Source organism: Aulonocara sp. 'chitande type north' Nkhata Bay, linkage group LG10 (assembly GCF_057382095.1).
Source record: "Aulonocara sp. 'chitande type north' Nkhata Bay isolate Kocher_YH1m ecotype deep benthic linkage group LG10, A_spYH_male_GT1.1, whole genome shotgun sequence".
Lineage (NCBI taxonomy): Eukaryota > Metazoa > Chordata > Actinopteri > Cichliformes > Cichlidae > Aulonocara > Aulonocara sp. 'chitande type north' Nkhata Bay.
The window spans coordinates 23,352,616-23,371,926 of NC_141353.1; the positions used below are offsets into that span (position 1 = coordinate 23,352,616).

At 39.8% G+C, this 19,311-nt stretch overlaps 1 protein-coding gene across 3 annotated transcripts in view; it reads right to left on the reverse strand.

Moving 5' to 3' along the window:
• Positions 1 to 19,311, reverse strand: part of LOC147320926 (rho GTPase-activating protein 26-like) — an 88,898-nt gene that overhangs the window by 46,032 nt on the left and 23,555 nt on the right. For all 3 annotated transcript variants that reach the window (XM_086309183.1, XM_086309185.1, XM_086309184.1), the window contains exon 3: positions 742 to 837. In XM_086309183.1, the coding sequence (XP_086165309.1) occupies positions 742 to 837 (96 nt within the window). The remainder of the gene's footprint in view (positions 1 to 741; positions 838 to 19,311) is intronic.

Consider the following 19,311-nt stretch of genomic DNA (forward strand, 5'->3'; position numbering starts at 1 on the left):
CGCCATGAATAGCCTAACAGCAACAGTGCTGCAATCCAGCTGAGCACCAAGCTGTTCAGGAAAGATAGCCAGCGATAGTGAAACAACAGCAGGGTTGTAGGTCAGAATCAGGGCAGCAAAGAGCTGCAGACTGACACAGAGAGGGTGTGGTGACTGCACAGACTCTCACACAGCAGGCTGTTTGAGCAGAAACAGCCGGATGAGTTCTGGGAACTCATATTTTACACACCAATATCACAAACTTTTGTGTAATGACATTTTATTTCATGAAATAACTACAACATTTATGAAGACTAACTGTAGCTATCAAAAATAATGAAATTATACCGAAAGGGCTGCAAAATCTGAGCCAATGTCCAGTTTTTTCCTTGTTTTACAGTGTTACTATTAGACTGTCCATCAGCTGCTGATAATCATTTCAATTTTTGAACTATTTTAAGCCACAAGTCAGATGGATCAAAATTACACCCGTTTTCAAAATGTGCCAGTAGTTTTATTAAGTACAGAATAAGCTTTGATATTTTAACAAAAATAGCACATTCAGGGCAGATACCTAATCTGAGACTCATCAGTTTCCTGTCCAGCAGCACTAAAATGAAAATCAAGCTGACCTTGAAGTCAACGCTGATTTGGCTATTCTATTTTAGTGACGAGACATGATACAACATCATTTGATGTCTATTTAGAGGCTTTCCTCTTCTGGTGCACCGAATGTATTGGATTTCACATCCGCACACTCACCTATGCACATCTCATCATCCGTCTCAGCATCTCCAATGCACTGGAATTTAAAGTCATTGAGAGAGTCAGCAAACTTCCTCTTCGCTGTCGACAGACCTGAGAGAACAGAAAAAATAAGAACGTTAAGGTCGTATTTTATGGTGGTCCACCTCACTTTAAGTGAGTTTGTAATAATGTAATAACAAGCTGTACCGAAAAATCTTAATCTGAACTCTAGAAAACCTAGTTCTAAATAATGTGATAAGATTATGGACGAGAATAGCTGTTTTGTCCTGATTATACTTTTAATGCAGGTACTGAAAGTGAGTGGAAAGGCGGACAACACGAGTGGGTCCCCTGTGGCATCAGTGATGGAGGTTGACAGCTCATATATTTGTGTGTGTTCGTGCTGAAAAGTGCAAAAAAAAAAAGTTCCGTTCGACTTAAGTCACATTAGCCAGGCGAGGAACTGAAAAGCCTTAGACAGCTGGATGCCTTTCAAACAATACATGAGGCGCTAAGAGCTCCTAGGAGACAGACACTCACGGCGAGCTTGGCTTCCCTTGCATTTAAACTCAACGCAGGGTCACCTCCACTACAACATTTCCTGTTGCTTGACTGGCTTAGGTCAGCAACATTCAAAGGATCACGATGAAATAGTGGAAGGATGAAGAGGAAGACACAAAAAAGAAACAGACTTCACATAACTTTCTTGTAAATCGCATGCTGTGGAACAGCACCCTGCAACAATGGCTTGCTCGCCATTCTGACACCGACCCCGAAGGAATGGATTAAAATAATTATCATTTTATACTGAATAAAGTGTTCTTTTACTTTAACATTCAAAAAAAGAAAAGAAACTTATGCATGACGCGGTCAGCTTCAGCAGGGAAACCCACGACGATAGGGAGGAGGACAAAATTTATACAAAAGCTACACAAGCAAATGTGTATTTGTGGCATTTTGTAAAATAAAGATAGAAAGTATAATTAAATCCAGGCAAGGAAGGAAAATAAAAAAAAAACGCAAGAGGAGAGATCAAGAGTTTCATGAAAATGCGCATGGGAGTCAGGGAAAGGACAGCAAGCGCAGACAGAAGAAAGACAGAGAGTAATTGGCCATGTTCAAGTAAATACCACTGCTCCTCCGTGTAGATCAGTGCAGTTTGCCAGTCACAGAAATGAAACGCAGGCCCAGCAGCTCCGCTTAAATGTGCTGCCAGAAAAACGTGCACGCTGGCAGAGAGAAACGCACACAGACCACTTTCTCTCTCCGGACTGACTCAAAAAAACATTTAGGATGTCCGTGAGCAGTGAGTCACAGTGGCCCTGTGTCATCAAAATAACTAAAGTATGACCAAAATGAGACCACACTCCAAACTTGAAGGATAAACTGCGGTTTTACGGTGCCAGTCAGTGTCCAAAAAACAAAACAACCCACTGTACTTTCACAGTATTTCCCCAATTCTCAATATTTTGCTGCAATTACATAACAGAAATCATGTGACATATTTTAATAAAATTAAATATATAACAATGTTTAAAGGTAAACATGTATATAGTGAAGCAAATATGTTTTTCCAATAGAAAATTGCAATGAAAACCAAATGTCGTCTATAATGTCATATTGCCAGTGAATTTACAGCATAAATAACTAACTAATATAAGTAGCATACATAAAGTAATATAACCTTTTCTTCAGTCGTTTTGAAAGCCAGCAGGTCTCAGCTCTCAAACGTTTCAGGGTGTTTTTAGGTTTCAATGATTAAACATGCTGTTTTCAGGCTTTATAATCACTGCCATTACATATTGGCAAATGAGGCTGCACTGAGTGATCTCAGGTATCTATGAGCCAGATCTTAGGTAACCGAGGCGCCTGCTTTCTATCACACATTTCAGTAAACTTACTTATTTGTTTTGTGTAGTAGCATGGGTGATTTATTTTCAGCACGGGTGGCCTCAGCGGGAATCACATCCAGCCCTGGCAATAGTGACATCACATCTACTGAGCTGTATAAAACCATATCTCTCTCTACACTCTCTCATTCTTACGTCTCCTCTCTCTTATTTTTGGCCTCCACCTCCCTTAGGTCTCCTTTTTGACAGTTTCTTTTTTCCCCCTCCTTTATTCCCACTGACAGTTCTTCTCAGCACCCCGTGAGTGAAACGTGCCCATCGATGATTTCTCCTCTCCGGCTTCAGCCACTCTGTGTGCTCTCCTGCACACAAATCACAACTAACCACAAACTAAACACACACACACTCAGTGCCCCTTTCTGATTTTGCATATTTAAACACTTACATGTTTCAGAGCATTGAACAAATTCTAACATTAGACAACCTGGAGCAAGATAAACTGAATAAATACAAAAGGCAGTTCTTAAATGGTGATTTTTAATTTTCTTAAAGGGAAAAAAAAAAAAACTATCCAAACCTTCCTGACCCCATGAAAAAAAGTATATCACTTGATAAGTATGTCAGCAGAAAAATCTGCACTTTCCATCCAGGGAAGAACTGGAAGCCCATAAACAGAACATAAAAAGAACTAAAGGTTTGAACACAACATGAAGTTTTATTCCTCCTAGAAATCTCATTTTCATGTCATGGAAACCCCAAGCACGTCGACAAATACATTATAAACACCAGTGTGTAGCACACTAGATAAAGTAGACAACTCATATGCTGCAAGGCTATTGCAGAGGCCTGAGTTCAAATCTGGCCCCAAGGCCATTCACTGCATGTCTTCCCCGGTCTTTCTCCCAGCCGTTATTGTCCTATTGAAATAAAAATTTTAAAAAAGTAATATTACTAGCCTTAAGAAGAATTCCTTCGAGAAATCTTATCTCCTAGATAAGATCTTTCAGGTTTTCTAAGAGAAAATTGAAACGGACACTGTTTTTGTTATTTGTAGCAAAGTATCATCATTAAGACAGGACAAAAATAATTTGATATAATTGCATTATTTTTCAGACACACCATCATAGCACTTTTGCATGAAAGTTTAAGGTTTGTTTCCCCCTTGAATCACTTAAAAATGTGACGGAAAAATAAAAATCAAAGTGCGAAATTCTGTTTAACCTACTTTCCCTTGGAGAGTCTCACTCTACACTTTGGCAAACAGCGTGATAAGGTAACTTTTTACTCTGGCTCATAAATACAGATACGCATCAGGAGTGGACCAGTGGATAGTCAGCATTTTTGGCAGCAATGACACAACAGGACACACATAAATCCACATATATATTCACACATTTATGCACGCGCACATACACGTGTCAGCCCCATGCGGGTCTCTCGGCTTATATGAACCATGTTTTCAAATCAAAACCACATTGTTGGCTGATGAGATTCTGTAAAATCCTGCCAACACAAAGGAATCACTATAAAACAAAAAAAATGAATCACACCACAACAAGTACATTGTCCAGAAAGCTTTAGGAAAAGGGAAAGTCTACTTACAGATGTAGCAAGAAGTGATGCTTGCCATTTATGGCATCCAATTTAATGCGGTAAGACACATGTTCAAGCTCCAGGTTAAAAGAAAGGTTGTAACTGGCTGACAGGCTGAGCTATAACACTGGTCAGTCATTTGTACACATGAGTCCAATTTCTGGCTAGGTACTAAAAAGGAAAGGGAAAAGTAGATGGTTTACATTACTAAAGTTATACAAAAACTATTAACACGATAGCAGACTGTGTGCTTCAAAATTTTGGGCTGCTTGTTGCTACTTTTAACCACCAAACAGAACTGAACTGCATGTTTGCCACTACAGCACTGTCCCATTGTCGTTATTAGTGCATAGGTCAGCTGTCAATGTGATAAAAATCTTAAAATTCTACGAGAAAATATGTAAACCATTTTAAATATGCTGAATCAGATTAGAAGCTAAAATAAAAACACACAGTTGGATGTGTTGATGCCCTGTCGTCAGTATGTGTGTATTTGTATGTGCGCGCCTGTATGTCTGTGCCCAGGCAGGAAGGACAGCAAAAGACAAGGACAACTAAAAATAGATGACCCTGTTGACACTTGCCTCTCCGTCTTTTCTCTCACACTCACAGGACAAAATTCCTGCCATGCTTCGCTCCTTTAATTCTGAGCTTAAGACACCAACGAAAAAGAGAAACACAAACGGAAACACACAAACATGCACCGATAGGACAAACGCCCTGCTGCAAGAGAACTCCACAAGAACAGTTTGATGAACATGATGATGAAGACATGGCCTCCAAACTCCACCCATCCATCAATCGAGCTCTTCTGCAGGAATATTATGGTGCTGCCAAAGCAACCCAGATATTTAGTAGCCCAAGGGCTCCTCTCAGCTGGGACATGCCTGAACTTCCTCGCCTAAGACGCAATCTCATCAGAAGCACTTCAACTAACTTTGTTTGGAGGAGTACTCTGAACCCCTCCTGAATGACTGCCACTCTATAATTAGGGGTAAGCTAAGACACACTTAGCTTTTTCTTTCAGGCACTAATCAGAGCACTCATGAACAAATGTAAAAAGAAAATGTGGGAAGGCGGCTTTTTGAACATATGCAAGTACGGCTGGACCATATCATACCATTCACGGTAATACCGGTATAATGCTAGGTAATGGTAAGAAAATGAAATATCGCGATAGAATATGGATAAAACGCGCATGCGCCAGTGCCTTTGTTTTCATACGTACATGGCGAAAAAAGCATGGCGGCAACGGAGAATGAGAAGGGCGAAGGCGGAGCATTGAACGAAACAGATGAACCAGAATTGGTTTGTAAAAATGGTGCAACTTCAGTGGTGTGGAACTGGTTTGGCTTTCGTCCGTCAGACACACCACAGCACATTTTTTTGGTAGAGCATGCAAGCGGGCCGTCGTTATTACAGTTCTTACCGAACCAATTTTATGTGGTACACAGCGCTCAAAAATCTGTCAAAAAATGTTTTAGTACGACTTTGCTGAGCTACGAAGCCGCACCACTCGATGGATTGTCGGAGCATTATGGCTACCGTAGTCAGGAGCCTCGCTGAGTATTACGTACTGTGTATTACGTACTGTGTATTATGTGCGTATAACCTCTTTTTCAATTTCCACTGGAAATGCCTTTTGGTTAAACTGTCAGCAAGGAATTTGCATTTGCACTGTTCAATTTTTATATAGCTTAAATGCACATAAGAAACAGCTGCTTGTTTAAGTAAAAATACATTGATGGGGGGTTTTTTGCACTAATAAAGTTGTGGAGTTGTAAAGTATTTTGTCTTGCGTCAATTATATCGTCAGTTATATCGTTATAGAAAATTTTCAAATATATATCGTGATAAATATTTTGTCAAAATTGGATAAAATCACTTTTAAAGACAGTACTCTGAGTCACAGTGGAAAATCTCACTGCAAAAGTAGAAAAATCCTCTCAGTGCTGCATTTTAACAAAGGTATTTGTATGACAGTGACTTGGATACTGCTGAAATGTTGCATCTTACTCAAAAAACACAGAGAAACACACACACAGAGCACTGTAAGCTACACAAAAGGAATCTGTAATTAACCACAACCATGCAGCAGCTCTACAACGGCCGCTATGTGTGTCACAAACACACACATACACGGTCAAAAGAATGGGCCTGTGTGATGTCAACAGGATATCCAACAGTAGCTTGAACTCTACAGAAGCTTTGTTCCATGAGCATGTGAATAGAAACTTTATTCATCAAGTAGGACACACACACACACACACACACACACACACACACACACACACACACACACACACACACACACACACACACATCTGGGAGACAAAGACAGATTTCAGTCTCCTCATCTAATTCTTTACATGACCCAGCAGCCAAGCAAGGAGAGGAACTGATGGACTCAATTATAGTGGAAGGAATGTAAAAATCAGTACGTAGTGTACGAGGCACTGTATGGGAGTTTACATTGGGACACATATTTTTATGATGTTACTGGCAGTGTATATGTTGCATCAAGGTTAATATTGTACGAAATAAGGACCATCATTATTTTATGTTAATTTATTTATACATGTAACTTCAAAACCCTATTTTTAAAAAGTGCATATGAATAAAGCATTTTTCATAATGGCCGACTGCCAACTGTTTGACGGGAATTTGTCAGGAACTTGAAAATTAACTGTTCACAGCCTGATACGGAGGTCAAATTAAATTCTCTAACCATTTAATGCAAATTTTCTCTGTTTAAACACTGACACAGTAAAGGCCGTAGTAACACAGTCTTAGGGACTAGTTAGCAACGCCCTGCTTTTCCCCCTCTAACTAGGTGAAAAGTGTCCATGCCTCAACTAGTTGGCTTTGTAATTGGTGCAAAGAAGGTTCTGCACCAAAAACCTCCTTGTGATTGCTTTTGTCACTAGCAGTTTTCTGCAGTCACCTATAGTTTTCAATTTTGGAAGATCCCAATTTGTCTACAAACATTCACTAACTAACCCAGAAATGGAGAATGTTTGTTTCTGACCACTAACCAGTCTTTAGACTTGCATCAATGAGACTTTGGCAATTTATTTCACATTGAGTACCGGGCACAACCACAACATCATGATGCAGTCACTTATATTCGTATTGCTCACCATTAAACTGCAGGAAGCAGTTGCAGTATTCCCCTGAAAGATAGGTGTCGCCACTGAGACAGTATCCCTACATCCTATCTGATATAGGAAGAGAAGTCAACAAAACTGGAAGCAAAGACTTGGTGATAAAAACACTCGGCAAAGTCTCAAGTTTTCAGAGATTTAAATCTTCCTCTGCATATCTGTATATCTCTGAGCTTCTGTAGGGGAATACCATTAAAATGACAGTAGAAACCAACATTATCATACACTTGTGCCCTTCCATTTTCATATCCAGAGAATAAGCTAAGCTGGCTACTAGATAGTAAATGCCAAAACTGCTTTCAAATACATATAAGTGCATATTTTTTAGCTAAATCACAGATTAAAAAACAAAACAAAAATGTGTTTGAAAAGGCACACTCTTGGGCCTTGCTTCCCCTTTAGTGAACAAATAGAGAGTTTCTCATACATGAATCATTATACTGAAGACAAGATTTAACATTGGGTTTTGGCTACATTTAGGTCAGTTGTCATTTGGCAAGTAGTCATTAGGGTTAGTGCTAAAGCACATCTAGGAAATGAATAGAAGTCAATGTAAAGTCCTCTCCAGTGTTGCTTAGCTTGTAAGTTAATATAATTGTTACCCATTGACTCCTTATTGAATTACACCTTAAAATACATCTATCAATTAGAAACAAAACTATGCCAACAGTCAAAAAACAAAACTGTATTAATCTTATAATTATTATACCTCTATACTGCCATGTCTTACTGCATGTACTGAAGGATGCATACTATTGTATAGGGGACTCTATTTTTCCTAATTTGCCTTTGTTCTTTTATTAGTGATAGTCATGTTGAGTGACACTTTAATCAGATCTAAAGCAACAAATGCATTATCAGTGCCTTAAAGCTCATTAGTAAAGCAGACATGTCACAAGAACCAAAAATGAAAAGGAAAAGACGCCTGCAATGAGTAAACATCATCAAGCTGAGCAGGAACGTCTGTATATGGGCAGGCTTTCCTGTTGGACGCAGCACACAAGGTCAAACTGATGCGTAGTGGAGAGGAAGCACTAGTTTCACAGCAACAACAGGCCACAGAAGCAGGGAAAGTGTGAGAGCATAAAAAGGCAAGGAAGTGGAGATGGCTGTTTTTCAGGCGTTACCATGGTGAGTGCAGGTTGGGGGGGGGAGCAAGGTTCATAGGTCACGTTGTGTCTGTCCACTCAGCTCAGCCAGCTTTATTGGAAGCTAACTGGGTAGGGCGTTCATTGTCGCACAACACAGCTCATCACTATCATTTTGAAGCATATATGGGTGATTAAGGTCAAATCTGGCCATGAGTGTAGATCCTGTTACGCATCCACATTTCATATCCGTCATCTGCTTGTAATACAACCCACCATCACAGCGGGGGGCCACAGGAAAAAACGCTCACCGCTGTCTGCTAATATTAAGTCCATACCATATAATATCTTGCCATGCATTCCCTGAGGACTGTGCGGAAACGGTTGATGTTCAGAGGTTAAATTAAGGTGGAATCAAATTCAGCCTCTTCAGTGATTAAAATATTGCAGCACAAGTGATGGTAATTTGTTTTGTGTGAAAAAACGCTATGTGAGTGTAAGAACAAAAAATGTAGAGCTTAGAGCTTTGTTATGGCATGGGAGAACGTTTGAGTTGGATGCGACGACAATAACGTCACCTTAGAGATCGAAAAAAAGAGTCAGAGATTGGCAGAGAAATGAAGAGAAAGAGAGAAAAACAGTTTAGAGTTATATTTTATATCATTCCCTCCAAAGTCCAGCCTGGCTGTCTTTACAGCAAGTATGTCATCACGACAAGCTGCTGCCAAGATGCATGAAACAACCCCCGGGCTGTAGCTTGGACTCTTTATGCTAACATCCTCACAGATGCAGGAGACACACGCATAGCCTACTTATGCAGTCTACATGGACGCAAGCACACATGCACATATAGGTTACATTTCCTTTATTAGAATGTTGTATACAGCAATACAACTAAAGGTCTGGAGCCAGACTGGTGGTCCTTGATGTCATCCTTCAGGTAAATGTTAATGCCAGCATGCAAAATGTAAGTAAATACAAAGTACAGCTAAGGTTAGTGGATTAGCTGTCATAAACAAAAATGATTACAAGTACATTTTAAAACTGATGATGGTTCAGGAGATCAAGAACTTTATTACACCTCATCAGGCTAAGACTGAATTACCTTACCAACCTTTACAATATTTGTTAGGGGTCACCCAGTTCTTGGTCTGGTTGATATTCTTTCTCCTGAAGTTGTGTAACATGGACCAGTTTATTGGTAATACGAATGTATGGCCTCTTATTAACACTAAAATGGCTGAAAAATGCCATATAATGGCTGGGCTGAGCTAAGGTTATGACTAAGATGCTTACAGTCAAAAGTAGTCTAACAATCTGCTCTAACAGACACATTTGCCCCTCTTATAATTTGTAACGGTATCTGCCGTGAAAAAGCTGTATTGCTAGTATCCATCCAATAGCTGCCAAAAACTGAAGGGGGAATATCTGAACATCTGTACAAAATTTCATGGATGGCTCCAAGGTAAGACCATGCAATGCTCAAAGAGTTTACAAAAAAGAGATTGCATCTCAGACTCTAGAGGCCTCAATTAGCATGTAGCATGTTAAAGTTAATGACAGACAAACGGCAAGACTTCTGGAAGACAGACCAAGACCAAAGAGGAGATTTTTGGCATAATATACAGTTTAGTTCAAATCAAATACACCACATCATCACAAACACCTCATACCGACTTTCATGCACCCCTTAACCACCTTTATCCTGTTGTTGTATAACTTCAAGTCCTCTGGTTGGTAATCACTTGACTCAGACTGAAACTGACCTGGGCATCTTGAAGCCATTGAGTCCACCATGAACTCATCTGTATACCAAAATATTCTAGAGTTAAATATAAGGCCATCTGTCCAACAGCTAAAGCTCGGCCCAAAAATGCGTCACACAGCAGGAGAACAATACAAACTTTATCAGCTTTCAACAGGCTGATAAAGAAAAGAATCAAATTGCTGCAATGGGCCAGTCAAAGTCCAGACCTCAAGTAATTTAAATGCTGTGGTCAACCTTAAGAGGGCTGCGCCTAAACAAATACCCCCAAACCTCAATGAACTAAAGCACCATTGTAAAGAAGAGTGGGCCAAAATTCATCCACCATGACGTGAGAGATTGATAAAGTCAAACAGAGACTATTGCTTCAAGTTATTGCTGCTAAAGGTGGTTCAGCAAGCAAGAATCATGGGATGTACTTACTTTAATCACAGGACTCCATGGAGACCTATCAAAGCTTTCTTTTTCACATGATTGCTTATTTTTTAAAGATCTATTCACCTTTAAATATTTCTTGTAACTTTTGAAATTACATAGAATAATTCTTTGCACTTTATTGGGATCTGTCAGAGGAAGAATGCGGCTTCAGTAATGTACTGGCCCCATTGCTTCACCTTCTATAGCATGGGGACTACAGATGTGAGCTCCAGGGCAAATCAAAACCTCAGCTACCAAATACAGACGCCCACAGGTGCACGTTCACACACACACACACACACACACACACACACACACACAGAGTTTCTGCATATTTCTCAATCATACACTAATTGCTGCCACTTGTATAAATATTCCTGCTGGTGGTTTAACTACAGGCTGACACACAGGCATGAGGTCCAGTGCGTCAGTCACACACACCCCCTCCAACTGCCACCAACAGCAGCCATTCACTGTCAATTTTATTTTAAACACATGTTTAACCAAAGAGAGCAATGAAGACGGGAAAGGTCATTTCGAAGCTACAATACTAAAAATGAACACTGGCTAGAATATTTTTCTGCATTTAATAACAATGAATTACATTTGCTCTAAAAAACATTTGTCTTTCAGACTATACAAAAAGGTATGATTTATATTTTTCATCAACTTTAATTATTAAAACCTCCAAAATCATAAATTGTAAAAATCTAGCATGGTTATAGTTTTGGTGACAAATGCATTTTGTTTACATGAGCAGATCAGGGTAATTGTTTGTGTATTTGTTTTTGTTTTTTTGTAGTTATTACAATAATGTTGTGAAATTTTGCATGTGTCAACAGAAAATCCATGATACATAAACACCCTTCAGTCCCCTTGAATGTGAGAGTTGACAGTGCACACACAGACACACACAAACATGCACAAACTACATGAGCTGTCATTGGCCTGCATTTGGAAGCATTTATAAAAGCAAAGACAGGCCAACACATGACACAGCAGTGGGGTTAACAAAGCAGACCCATCATTGTCACACACACACGCACACACACACACACACACACTGGAAACACTCACTTTGTCTGTCTCAGCAGATGGCTTTCATCACATCTGAATGTGTCAGTGCAGTGACTGAGTGTACACGTGTTATGTGTGCACTGTAGGAGTTCATTGTAATTAGCTTTTATTTTTCCCCATATTTCAAATTGAAAAACACACACACACACACACACACACACACACACACACACACACACACACACACACACAGTACACACCCAACAACATCTTCATTCCTGTTTAATGAGTGTCAAACTGCCCATCCCAAAGAAGAATCTCATGGAAAGTATTTAAAGATGGAACAAGAGAAAGAAAAACAGGAAAGAAAAAAAAACACTTTTTTAAAAATCCTCTGAATTTTACAGAGATTATAAAGTCTACACTAAGTTTATGGTGGCCTTTAGTTACACTGCAATAGTACTTGGCTCATCAGAAACTGTCTCAATGGTGGTCAGAGCCCAACAAAGTGATGAACAATGGCTAAATAAAGCCTGGGAACAAAAAAGACCCTAACAATGACAAAGTCCCAGCCAGAATGAACTGAGAGTTGTATGTTGGAGTGGGGGCAGGAAGGTTCAGGGGAAACACATAGGCACAAGAGGAAGAAAGTCAAAGGTTTAGTGAACGAAGGAGGGAACTAAGCTGAGAAACAGCTGTAAGAGAAGGAAATGTGAACTATTTCTTGCCAGTTTAAGGACTCAGGGAGGAAGTGGAATAAACAGAATTTAGGGATCTGGGTATATCAAAGTACCTAGATCCCTAAATTCTAGATACTAGGGATCTAGTATCAAAGTAGAATTAAGTGGGATTAATAAATCCCACTTAATTCCATAATTAAATAACAACATTTAAATTAAATTTGTCTGAGTAGGTTTTCAGTCATCCAGGTCATGGTCATCTAAGGAGCTTGAAAAGCAAAGCAAATGGACTTCTTTAAGTTTTTTTTTTTAGTATAAATCTGCCACCAAACTTGATTTGACATTTCTCACATTTAAAGACAGTAATCTTTCCCACACCAGATTTCAATGCTCATGCTCCATCTGTCCACCAAATTTTTGTGAATTTCTCCGATGAACTGTTACTCTCTTCCCTATTCCAGCCTGCTGGTCAAGCCAATCAGGATCCGACTGATGCAATTATGTCATGCACGTCGAGCACTTTTGCAGCGGGTGAGAACCCTTCTCTATTTAGTGTCGAAACAGACTGGGTTCGCAAACGGGCAAATTTGCCACAAATGACTCTTTAGAATACAGCATCGTATCCATGTGTGTGAGAGACTGGGTCAGCTGGGCCACAGTCAGTCCATAGTCTTGCTAACAAACAGACAGACAGGGAGAAACACCATTTCTATTTTCATAGTAAATCAAACAGTCATGAATTATCTGTGCAGCTTTGGACAAGAGAGAAACACTGTACATCACCGAGGCTTTCACACTCTCCCTCCTCTTGTCCCAGGCCACATAGCTATCGTATCCTAGCAACTGGCACAAAGAAGCCAGACCACGACGACAAGCAGAAAGTTTAGTTTGTGTCATCGTTTGTGTCTCCCTTACAGTTCAGCTTTCTCTTTGACACTTTTTTCTCTATGCCTTTCCATCGTTAGCTTTTACATTTCACTGTTTTGTTGTTTTTAGTCCCCATCAGCTTCTCTTAGTTTTACACTCAATCCCACTCTGTCCCCTTCCTGCCTCACACACTGTCTGTAGTTCCCTTTCAAACTCTCATTTTGGCACTGCCACACCTGCTGCTGACACAGCGAACAGAGACAACCGGGGAGGTTTTCCTCTCTCCTTTTTTAAAAAGAGCATCTGCGGGGTGAAATCATCCTGCAGACCGCCGACTGCCGCTGGAAAAATCCGCAGCAGGAATGTGGGACAATCTAAGCTGGAATCCGAGCGGAGGACTGGGGGCCAGAAATGCCCTGCTCTGGCTAAAACTTACCTCGTAATTTAAAGGAAAACACCAAGATTTCAGCCAGTTTTATAACATTCTTGTGAAATGTGGAGAACACAGACACCACAAGTATCCGAGTGTCCCCAGGATCATTTGCCCTGGAGCCCTGTTCACAATGTTGAAACCATCTGCAACAAGCATTAAAAAAGTGGTTTTAGTCTGAAGACAGCCTCAGGTCACCTGTTTCCTGTGATAAATAATTGAGTACTCATCATAATTTTGAACTTGTGCTCAAATTTTGGTCTTTGAAAATTTTCAGATGCACCGTTTGAGAGATTTTATGACTTTAAACAGAATATTTAGACATTTTGTATAATAATACAACAATTTTATGACATTAATTTAAAAAAAGGAACAAAATAATATTTATTTCAGGTCACTAGGGTTCTGGAGTTTGACTCAGTTGCAAACTGAAGACATCTCCAGTAACGGCAGCCCTTCATATGACAACCATGACTTACTTAAAGCCCAAGCGCACTCTTCATAACAGGAAACGTAAGAGAATATATGACTTTCCCTTTGCACAGAGCTCACAGGGAGTGCAGGCGATGATAGATACAGACACAGAGTGACAGAGCAGAGGAAAGCAGCTCATCGTACAGAAGGTAAGAAACAGAAGAAAACAAGGATGATGGAGTAGTAGTAGTAGTTTTCCTTCTGTTGTGTACAGTTTTGCTGAGCTGCCGGAGAGACTTGACCCATTAGAGGTCATTGCTGGTAACAAACACCCTAAATACTGTTCCAACACAAACAGTGGGAAAAGAATAATTACACTTCATTATTATTTGAAGAATTTGTGAATAAATCACATTATGCAACAATGGTGAGGACATCTTTCACACATTTTTACACAAGTTTCTCTCAAAAAACGTCCAGTTTCACAAGGCAGTGTTCTCTGTGATGAAGCAAGACAATTCAACTGCCCTGGGTCCCAACTTGTGGCTACAAAACAACCAGTTACTACAAAACAATAGGAAACACATCTTGAAAGTGCTTTTCCCTTGAGTTAAACAACATCCAAGTGGCAGCCTACAGTTTGAATGCCTGTTGGACGCATTACAGATCAGACCAGTAAGGCAGCAGCGGTGATACGAAAGAGGAGAGAGGGTGGAAACCACACTAACCAGATTAGTGCCAGTCTCCAAATAGCCTTCGTCCACTTCCTCCACTACGCCCGACACAAACTTGACCTCTGTTCCAGACAGAAACACAAACATGCTGCAAAACAATGCCTACAACTCTCCCTGAGAGCTGAACTGTCACCTTGTTAATTCAGTTATACTGAAGTTATTACTGTTTACTGCTGGTTTTTTAACCTATTAGCACTGAGAGGTATATTCATTGTCTAATGTTTGACTGGTTATGTAAGTCCTACTTATGCAGTACTGCTTAATGTAAACCTTATCTAGCTTGGATCTAAGACAATCTAAACCACTGTGTATTTTATGATTTCGTGCAAACATAAATGGAAAGGTTTTTTTAGTATCATCCAAAAGCCAGAAAAATGTCTGCATATTGCCCATTGTGTAAAGATACCAATTATCTTCACACAATCTTCATAATTCCTTCCAGCACTTACTAATTATTTTCCGAAATATATTATGTATCATGGGATGTTCAGTGTTCATCTACACTAACTAACACAGGACCTGAACCTTCAGTTTATGCTAGTATTAGATCAAAAGCTACACTTTAATCGTCTCAAATATGCTTAAAAAAGAGGATCTAGTCAGAGGACATTACTGCCATACAGTGTAATGGAGTTTTAACAAAGTTTAGATGAGGAGAATTTAGGCTATTATAACTAGTACATCTGCCATACCAGTTTTAAAGACATTAAATAGTTCTCCTTTGCATGCCATACAGCATGGCAACTTGCCTTGTATGGAAGGGAAGCCAAACTCACTAACAGCTAAATACTTGTCTTTGAATTGGCAGCCAATATCGAGCAAGAGTGCCAGTGCTGACTGGATTGGAGGTGTTCGTAAAGCTGCCAGTGTTTTCTGTCCAAGACAACAGAGGACAACACTGGACAGCAGCTCTAAGCAAAGACTCTGTGTGACATCAACCAGGAAATAAATCAGCTGTCTCCAGTGGGCCTGGGTGAAATCCTCTGACCTCATTCAATCAACTCTTATGAGACAGATGAAGGAAAGAATAAAGAGAGGAACAAAAAAAACAAACAAAAGCATGAAACTCACAAATGAAGCAAAATCAAAGGAAAAAAACAAAAAAAAGAAAGCTGTGTTTGACAGAGTAGTGCATAAAACAATGACAAGTCCTGGTCTATTTTTTATTACCTCCAATATATATATACCCTGTAATGCAGTGAAAACTGGCAGTGAGCTAAGAATTTGGAATGCGAAATGTGGTCAGCAGCTCAATGGTTCAGTGGGTAGCATTGTCGCCTCACTGAAGGTCCTGGGTTTGAATCCAGTTCCTACCACAGTCCAAAGATCTGCATGTTAGGTTAACTGCTGATTCCAAATTGACTGCAAGTGTGAATGCAAGCATGCGTCGTCTGCTTCTCTGTGCCCTGTGATACACTGGTGACCTGACTGTGGTCTCGCACTCTATCAAACTTGGGATAGGTTACAGTCCAGACACTAAATTGGATAAGCAGTTGAATGGATGAATGGCTGGCAGTCATAAAAACGTAAGTTTGCAGCTTTGAATAAGTACTGCTTAGTAAGAAAGATCATAAGACCCCACAAAGCTGTGGAAAATAGACTTAGAAAGATCCTTTTATCTGTTCCTTTTTTTTCTCTAAAGGGTTGCCAAAACAGATGGACTGCATATTTGATCTGGCATGGATGCCCTTCCTGACACAACGGCCCCATTTACCCAAGGCTGGAACCAGCACTAGTACACTAGCTTACAACCCCCTGAGGAGGTCATTTCTCCTTTGGTGTACAAGCCAAATGTGTTAACCACAATGCTACGGACCTCTGACATCTAAAAAAAATGATCATTTAAATAGCCAATTACTCGATCAAGAGAAACTTTATTGCTTACGATCGTAACAAAAAATACCAATTGGAAGTCAAGTTTCTTCGTCTTTTTGTGTATTTATTATATTTTTGATTATTACTTCATTAGTTAACAGAGCAATGACTGATCTAAACTACGACTACTTTCTAACTGAGCATTCGACCACAGAGAGGATGACGATGTAAACAGGATGCAGGAAAAAGCCAGAAATACAATTAGTAGGTAAGGTCAACTGAGATAAACTGTCATTTTTCATAAACTTATTGCCTCTCACTGTTTTTTTAAGTACTTAAGCCTATAAATAAACTGCTTCTTGGCCATTTGTGACTGTCCAGAAAAAAATGATATCTGAAGCTTAGGTTCTAGAAAATTACTATGATTCCTGATTTAGTCATGTTCCACACAACACTGCTAAGTAAAATAAACCTAAATATAGCCCTGAATATTTTGTCTGTGTTTAACAAAACGATTTTCCAGGCTGTGAGATTTCAACCCGCACTTTGCCTACTTTCTTTGTCATAGGTCTGGGAAGTCAGGAACAAGAAAGGCCACACAGGAACAGGAAGAGGAAGTAGGTTCTCGATCCAGACAGTTTTCCAGCCAGAAAAACTGAATCAATGTTCTTACACTGCAAAGTTTTGTTGGAAAAGTTTCCATCCTGGCATTTTAGTGAACGTTATTTTGAAATCATCCATCTAAACATGGTCACATGCCCCCATGGCAGCATCATTCAGTGGCAAAAACATCCCCAAGAAGGAAATTGTTTCCCATCATTCCTTAAAGCGCTCAGATCCTGCACGAGCAACGTGATAAGGAGCCCAAGATACTGATGCTGGCTCCACAAGTCATCATCAGATCTCAGTGTTCGCTACAGCCCTGCACGCAAAAGCTCTTTTGGATGGACCAACACAATATCATGCTGCTGATTTTAATGTTATGCATGACAAACTATAATTCTGACCCGATAACCTTGCATACTTAACCAACTATGCTTTCATTAATTTATCACTTTAAACATTTTTAAAGTCTAAGGAAACCAAACATTTCACTTAATTCTGACGTTCGTAAAGTTAAATAACAAAGATCTCAGTATTCGCCAAAAATAACTGATTATGCCAAAATTGAACACCCACAGCAAGAAGTCATCTTATTTTTATGAAGCACTAAACACACTGATTGAAAGGCTGCCACACAGGGCGAACTTTAACTTGGCCTAAACTAGTTGTCCTCTGAGCACAAAACTCATCTCATTGGATGGCATTGGATACAGCACCCCCTTCAATACCTCAATGCCTTTTATGTGTTTTGACAGCAGAACATTTTCAAGGGATCAGAGGATAGTCAGAGAAATCTAGCTTCAAAAAGAATCTGCAAACAGTAATAAAAAAAAGAAATTGCACCTTGATCTTTCCCACAACCTTTAAATATGAGCAACATTTTTATAAACTTCTCTCTCTCTCTCGCTTATCTGTATTCCCTCTTTCTCTCTCCCTAGAGTCAGAGAAATATGCATTTAAATTAATATTCTTTTGGCTCTATGAATGGGCCTCAATGTCTGTCCCATCAATACCCAACCCCCCAACCAACCCCCACCATCTCCAGCACTAAAACCTCGACCTATAGAGGTGCTTGGTCCGCCAAACCCCACGCGGACCAAGCACCTCGAAGTTGTCATCTCCCTTCCCTCTCTTCTCTGCTTTTCTCATTAATCTGTCGCTCTCCCATTCGGTCTGTTCCTGTCAAGATCTTACTAGGTCATCAGGCCAATCCTATTAAATCACCAAGATTTTAGTGTTATATTCAAGCCCTTAAGCTCTCATTTCTTACCGCGTAGCATGCGTCACCATGAAGAGCACTTTCAGAGAGTCACTTGCAAATTTGTAAATGTTCTGAATATTGCATCACCAATGCTACAAGGCGATGACAGTTAATGAGGTGTGTGTCTCAGTGTGTGTGTGAGTATATGCTGCTGTGTGTATCCAGGCATGTGCGGACAAGCTGTCCCTGACACCTGCTGCAGCCCTGGGCAAGAAGCTGTGAGGTTAAGAAAGGCACAGAGCAAATCCATCCATATGATGATTGATATTAAATAGGTTAAGGGTCGGAAAAGGTCAACAATTGGAGTGTTTATGTAACAGCACAAAAAAATGTCACTCGGTATGTCAATGAATAGGATCCCTTCACAACAACAAAAAATAACACTTAACACAAAATGCCAGTAACCTAATATGCTCGCATGCAGTTCTCACGTTTAAAAAAAAAAAGAAAAAAAAAAGGTGTTGCAGCTTTCAAAAATTGTTTAATCCACCATGTTTGGTCTGAGGAAAAACAATCCCTCAATAGTACGTCCAACAGCCATCTCTAATCAGCTAACTTTAGACCCTTCATTGATCACTCCATCCATCCATCCATCCATCCATCCATCCATCTAAGCTGTCATCAAGCAAAAGTGTGTAAACTTTAAAATATAAAAATAATGGAAGAAATAACCGGAAAAACTGCAAAAGTAAACAAGTCACACAGAAATACAGAAATGGAAACACTGCCGATGAGCTATAGTTAAACAGTATATCTGACGTATTTCAGAAAACATGCAAGCTCAACTTCCTTCCTCAAAAATCACTCTTTGAGTAGAAGACTAAAAAGCAGCCCCGAAGGCATCCACATATTCTTTATTACCAACTGCACGCACAGGCATAGCCTGC